This window comes from Herpailurus yagouaroundi, unplaced genomic scaffold, assembly GCF_014898765.1.
Source record: "Herpailurus yagouaroundi ecotype Mexico unplaced genomic scaffold, PumYag 100, whole genome shotgun sequence".
Taxonomy (NCBI): domain Eukaryota; kingdom Metazoa; phylum Chordata; class Mammalia; order Carnivora; family Felidae; genus Herpailurus; species Herpailurus yagouaroundi.
The window spans coordinates 38,776,927-38,784,415 of NW_024412391.1; the positions used below are offsets into that span (position 1 = coordinate 38,776,927).

A 7,489-nucleotide genomic window follows, 5' to 3' on the forward strand; every position below is an offset into this window, starting at 1 on the left:
AAGAGAAGAGAAGAGAAGAGAAGAGAAGAGAAGAGAAGAGAAGAGAAGAGAAAAAAGAGAAACAAAAAGAAAAGAAGAGAAAAGAAAAGAAGAGTAAGGAATGAAGGGCCCACAGAATAAGTATTCATGATGTTCTGATCAGAAAGACCAGTGGATCTATTTGGGCATAGAGAAAACTGACAATTTAGAAAACAAACAATAGACATAGAGAAAACAATTTGTGTGTCTCAAAAGATGTGTGCATCATCAGTACAGGAAGTATATTAATGTCAGTTTGTTCCGGTATTAGTGATGTTAACGTTGATCACTTGGTTATGGTAGTGTTACCAAATCACTACTGTAAAGATACTTTTTTCTCTTTGTAATTAAAAAGTAATCTATGGGGTGATGTTTTGAGACTGAATATTCTATTATTGCAATGAATTTAGTGCCCATGAACGAAGCTTGCTTGAACTAATCATTACAAAGATTTTGCAAAATAATGATTCTCTAATTCTATCACTCATTCTATGTTAATTAGCTGACACTCTTTGCTAAAGAAGAGTTTTCACTCTACATATGCCTTTATTATACCACTGTACTCACAGATTCTATTTCTGCCTTCAATATATTATAATACATTACCATTATTATGGTTTTGATGTTCAAAGTGTCCTATATCTACCCAGTGGGAATTCCTTCACTGGCTTCTGAATCATTTTCTCATAATTTATTTTATTTACTTATTTATTTTTTTGAGAGAAACAGAGCAAGCAAGGGAGGGTCAGAGAGAGGAGACAGAGAATCCCAAGCAGACTCTACACTGTCAGCATGGAGCCTGATGTGGGGCTCAAACTCACTAACTGTGACATCATGACCTGAGCTGAAACTAAGAGTCAGACTCTTAACCCACTGAGCCACCCAGGTACCCCTGAATCATTTTAATGTAATATTATCATTTCTTGACCATGTCTTTACTTTCTGACCCAACAATATAGGACAGGCTCTCTGATTTTCCCTTCTCCAGACCTAGAAACAGCCTTTTCCTAAGAGCCTTGATCCCTTTTACTAGAGTTGGTACTCAGATCTTAAGACCTGTGTAATAGATATGCTCATTGTTAATGAGCTGAAACCTAACTAGGTCTCTGGTCCATCTCCATTGCCTCTACTTAACTCCACTGCAATAACCTCCAGCTGATCTTCTGACAGGCTATTTGGCTTTCCTTCAACCAGCGCTTCACACACTGTAGTCATAGTGATCTTTCCAGCATACAAATCTGTTCCTGTCATACCCAGACCAAAAGCATGTGTGTGCGTATTCACATCCATGAGCTTCATGACATACTTAAAACCATTGAGTGACTGACCTTTAGTCACAGAATAAACACCAAAGTCACTAGTATGATCAAGAAGCACACATGGCCTATCCTTTCCCTATGCCCTAGTTAATTTTGACCACTTTACACCAGCTCTCAATCAATAAAAAAAAAAAGATAGAAAATGAAAACAATTAGAATTCAGTGATGAACACCTTTTTTCCTTATTCTTTATTTTATTTTAAGTAAAATAACAGAGCATATAAGTAAACCACCAATAACTTACAGAAATAAGTGGTCAATGACACGTCAGATTTTTTTTTCCCAAAAAAGTCACAGAGCTTCATTCTTTCTCATGACTCGGAAACAACTAGTAATGAATGACAAATCTCTATGAGAGGAAACATTTATGATCCTCTCCATAGCCAGATGACGGCATTGAATCATCCTAAAGAGTATTCTATTGTCAGAGTAAGAGTCTATAAAAAGCGTTCATTCATGGTACAATACCAGTTCAATTTACCAACCAAACTTTAATTCTGAAATTCATTTTGTTCTAAATTATCTTTTCACTTACCATCAGGATTTATATCTATCCATCAGAGGCAATGCAAAAAGGTGTAAGGAAGAAAGAATGCAACAAATTATTTGTGTATTTAATAAACATCTGCTTAAAAATAGAAATTAAAATGTTGAAGATTCTCTCAGATGATTTAATGGCCCCCCAATAAAAGTCAGTCAATTCACAACTGAAGAGTACAACATGAATAAGTGAAATCTAACATATATTTATACATCCAGTTTCAGGAGTCCACGAGAGTGTATTACTCCAGTGTAAATATGCCCCCCACCCAAAAAAAAGAAGGTAAGTTATATGATATAGACCAAGAGAAAACCAGACTGCTTTGTAAATGACATCAAGAGGATTAAATGAATTGCGAAAATTTTTGGCAAATACAAGGCCAAATACGTAATATTTCCAGTTACTCCTGCTTATATTATTTATTTCAGTCAGTAGACACTACTATGGACTAATGTCTTTTTGTTTTAGGCTTATCTTGGTATTCTCTCACTTTTATAGACTTTTTTAAAATTTTAATTTCTAATTAACTTTCAACTAATTAATGCTATGCTTTTCGGTTTAGCAATAATTTATAATCTCTTACATTCCATCTATAGAAAAGCATAATAGTTAAAAATAGCATGTACAACCATAAGTTCACAGGCTAATTTTACAACTTTATCATGTATTTTTAAAGAATTTTGAAAACTTGCTATGTAACCCATTTCTCTATTTTAAATTTATTTTCAACCAGTGTCACTAATTTTCCTTGGAAATGAAATACTTAGTTTAATTAAGCTACCGACGGTCTCTACAACTGCGTATTTCAAGTGTAACAGGGATAAAAATATATACAAATGCCTATCACCACTGACACACTCAATTAATGATAAATGATCTAGAGATTTTAGCCAAATATTTATTTTTATTTCATAAATCAAAATTAAGATAACATTAAAATTTTCAGTGTTCTTTTCAGAAATATCCAACTAAAAAGTCTATCACTCTTTGATCCTTTATGGAAGTTTTGCATTTCTTTCTGAAGTCAGCTTTCTCAAAGCCATTTAAACATAAAATATTTACATAACCCCAAATTTTGAAAATATAGGTAAAAAAGAAAGAGGACAATTCTGCCTTAAAATGAACTTTTTTAACTTAAAGCAAAATAACTGACAAAACAGAAGAAAGACTTTGAAAACATGTATTAAAGTTACAAAATCATCTCAGAGTATACAGTTGTCAAGGCATAAGCCAGAAAATTTACTTAGACAAAATTAAAACTACAATTATTAAAAAGCATTGCTAAAGAAGCAAAGTGGACATCAAGAGAGGAGAAAAAGATAATTAAGTCATCTCTAAAACTTCAGAACTAAAAAACTGTATAGAAATTGTTTTAAAAAATGCAACATTTCTTAAGTACCCTATTATCAGTTCCAATTGTTTAAAAAAAAACATACAACATTTCTAAAGTACCGTATTATCAGTTATTCTATATTAAAACATTGTTTAAAAAGCAATGACAAAAAAAAAGCAATGGCTAATTATTTGTATTCTACCAATAAACGTATTGTCAAAATGTTTCACTATACAGGGAAAAATACAAACTATAAAATTTGACCCAATGAAGTTAAAATTTACAATAACTGAATCTCAACTGGACTAAAGGTAACTTTTTTTAATTTAAAAAGAATTCCTTGAAAATATGCAGATCAAATTTTAGTTAATCTGTTCTTAAATATATTAATATGTAAGATACTAAAGAGTTTTATTTAGTCATTAAAACAGTGTCAGTCTATGAATACTGATTCATCAATCCATAATACTCTTTTTCACCAATTCAGACTAGGCTTTTCTCCTTAGTTTAATAAGTGAGGTCTAATATCATTCTTTTAGTGTGAATAAAAATATATCATATTTGCTATTAATTCAGAAGACAGCATCAAACACTATATGTGTAAATCAGCTAAACAGACTTCTCTCTAATAATTCATGACACAGAGGTAATCTGGACAATTTTATTTAACACTAGGAAAGAATATTTTTCCATTTAGTAATATACTACAATGTGTTTTCTAATCTTAAACACTTAAACATTTAAGGGTGCCTAGGTGGCTCAGTCAGTTAAATGTCCAGCTCTCGGTTTTAGCTTAGGTCATGATCTCATGGTTTCCTGAGTTTGAGGTCCACATCGGGCTCAGCATTGGCACTGTGGAGACTGCTTGGGATTCTCTCTCTCTCTCCTTCTGTCTGCCTCACCCTCATTTGTGCTGTCTTTGTCTCTCTCAAAATAAATAAATAAACTTAAAAGAAAAACACTTAAACATTTAACTCATAACTCCAATTTAAAAGGAGTGATTAGGCTTAAATATCTAAACAACTGTATATTTACCTGATGGTCTGGAATAAGAAACAACAGCATTTCCTTCCAATTCAGACGGTGTATAACTCCCTTTCAGATAAACAGAAAAGGCTACTGTTCTGCTCATCTCTGGCGCTATAAGAAATTTAAAAGTAATAGAAGTTACAAAATTTTGGACAATTATTATTAACAACAGTTAAAATCATGCTTACATTGCATGCCAGCTATTCTCCTAAGCACTTCACATGGATTAAGTCATTTAATCCTCACAACAACCCAGTAATATGTGTACTATTATTGTCCCCAACTTTTGTGCATGAGGAACCTGGCTATAGAGAGATTAAAAACCTTGTCCAAGGTCATATAGCTAATATATACTGGTAACTGAGTCCAAAACAACGAAGTTTTGCTTCTCTTTATTCAGATGAATAGGCAGCATGATCAGAGAAAAAGGTATACAAAAAGGTAAGAGAATTTGGGAATGGGGAATAGTATACTTTATCATGGCTAGAATACAAACTACAGGGAGAAATGGAAGGGGGGACTCCGTATGGATGTAACTATAACTGTAGCGACTTTGCAGATTGTGCATAGCCTTCTATATCCATGTATTTGACCTCCAACCTGTGTTAGACAGACTTAAGACGTTTTTAATTGAAAAACTAAATTGTTCAGAATATGTTTTAGAAAGACAAATTGGAAGTATTCTGAAAAAAATTAGAAAATAAAGTTAGAATCCAATGATTGGATATCACCTATAAGATTATATCAACCATTCATCCATTCATTCAGCGATTTGATTAATATTTATTAAGTTCCCCCTATATGCCAGGCATTCAAGTAAGGGTTGGTTATACAAAAGCAAAAGAGAGAAATATGTTCTTGATTTCATGAATACAATATAGGATCAGCAGCAGTAAATGAAGACAGAAAAAGATTAGAAAGATAAATCATAAATCTTTTTAATAGGACTAATGACAACTTGGATATAAATCGTAGGGCCTGAGACATACTGTGCAAAGAAATCTTACTAAGAGTTGCCATTTATGACCAGTCTACTATTTTAGGCATTATTACAGATATCTTACATAGATTCATTTTCTAACTAAACCTCAAAAATGCCCTGCAAGACAGATATCAATATCCCCTTTCTGCAGATTAAAAGAAACTGAGGCTCGGAGTAATTACTCAAGTAGTTTGCCAAAGGTTACACATCGGGTACGTGTAAGAGCCATGATTCAAATTCAGGCCAGACTCCAAAGCCAATGTCCTTTCTTCAAACATTACTGATTCAATAAACAGCTGACTAGACAAACACCAATAAAGAAAGCCTTCCAAATTACAGCATTTAAGTACAATTACAGGCCCATCTAGTTGAGGAAAGCACTTGAAAATCTGTAATTACTTCAGCTCAACAACCATTCATTGAATGTTGCTATTTTTTAAAAAGTATCATTCACGCTTGATGTTTGGAGGGAAAACAGAAGCAAAACAACACAATCACTGAAATCTTTTTAGAAAGATACCAGTCTCACTATTCAGACAAAAAATATAGCCATCAAATAAACATACTAACAAAAAAATTTTAATTAATAGAAAACATCACACCACGATATATTTTAAGCCAAAACAGAACACTTACCCATAAATTCAAAGGTGAACTGATCACAAGTCAATACTAAAGGTGGTTGCACATAAACTGATAATTTGGCTTTTTGCAAAGCCAGTCGATTCTGCAATGTGACCTAAGGAAATAGAAATTGTTATTAATAAAAAATTAAATTTTATCCAAATTGATAGGATAGCACAAATATGTAAAAAATCACTAGCAAATAATTAGGAAACATCTGAAAAAAATGAGTAGTCTTTTAAAACACAACGTAAGTAGTAGTTACTGGTAAGTAGAGAAGTGGTGGATTCCACCCACTAGAAACTGGACAAAGAAGTTGAACAGACTTTTCTCCAAAGAAATAGAAATAGCCAAACAAGTACATGAAAAACTGCTCAATATTGTTAATCACAACGAAATACAAATTAAATCTACAATGAGATACTACTACACATCTACTAAAATGCTATAATCAAAATAACAGACAAAAATAAGTGTTAGCAAGAATATGAGGAAACTAGAAGCTTCGTATATGGCTGATGGGAATGTAAAATGGTATAGCCACACAAGAAAATAATTTAACAACAGTTTCTTAAAAAATTAAGCATAAATTTACCATACAACCTCACAATTCCATGCCAAGAGAAATGAAAACATATGCCCACCCAAAAACTCGTACATAAATTTCACAGCAGCATTCTTCACAACAGCCAAAATAGAAACAACCCAAATATCCATCAACTGATGAATGAATAAACAAACTATGGTACCTTACAATGAAACGGCATTCAGTAATCAAAAGAAATAAGGTACTGGCACATACTACAATATGGGTATACCTTCAAAACGTTATGCTAAGGGGTAGAGGCTAGTCCCAAAGAACCACATATTGTAGGATCCCATTTATATGAAATGTCCAGGATAGGCAAATCAATAGAGACAGAAAATAGATTAGAAGTCGCTGAGGGATGGAAGTAGAGGAGGGCTGGAGGATGGGACAGGGAAAAGGAACAGGAAGTGACAGCCAATGGGTATGAGGTTACTTTCAGGAGGGACGAAAATGTTCTAAAATTAAATTGTGGTGATGGTTCCACAACTCTGCAAATACAGTAAAAATCACTGAATTTAAATGAGTATATGGTATGCTATGTGAATTATATCTCAATAAAGCTATTAAAAATGTTCTAGCAAAATCAAAGGAAAAATCTGCCCTGTGGTTGGTAAATAATTACATCATGAAATATTTGGTGTTCATTCTTCTTTTCATATATAGATGTGGCAACTGATTTATCTAGTATCAGTAAACCACCTTTTACATAAATTAATTATTGTCTAATGATTTCCTTGCTAAGTGGATATTTACTAGTCTAGATACATATCAAAGCACCACACTTTATTCCATGGTTTAACACAAAAATACATGACATAACTAATTCTAGAAAATATCAAAGAATGGCAATATTGACTGCTGCACATCTCAGCTGGCTGCAATTCTAAACTGGTGCTCTTATATGGTGATGCTAAGAAAACCCTCCCACTGAAATTAGAACCAAAAGCTAAGAACTCTGGGGTAACAGTGTGACTGGGAAACAGGACGGGCATGGGTACAGAAGGCCAGGGCTTCTCTCACTGCCCCGGAGGAGAAGCATCAGCAGAAAACATCA

The 7,489-nt window shown here is 33.1% G+C and overlaps 1 protein-coding gene across 10 annotated transcripts in view; it reads right to left on the reverse strand.

Moving 5' to 3' along the window:
• The window catches only part of BBS9 (Bardet-Biedl syndrome 9), a 447,491-nt gene that overhangs the window by 243,651 nt on the left and 196,351 nt on the right, over positions 1 to 7,489 (reverse strand). For 8 of the 10 annotated variants that reach the window (XM_040472285.1, XM_040472283.1, XM_040472286.1 and 5 more), the window contains 3 exons: positions 5,859 to 5,961; positions 4,247 to 4,351; positions 1,873 to 1,887 (listed from right to left, as the gene is read on the reverse strand). In XM_040472285.1, the coding sequence (XP_040328219.1) occupies positions 1,873 to 1,887; positions 4,247 to 4,351; positions 5,859 to 5,961 (223 nt within the window). The remainder of the gene's footprint in view (positions 1 to 1,872; positions 1,888 to 4,246; positions 4,352 to 5,858; positions 5,962 to 7,489) is intronic. The other 2 variants (XM_040472287.1, XM_040472288.1) reach the window with 1 other exon arrangement.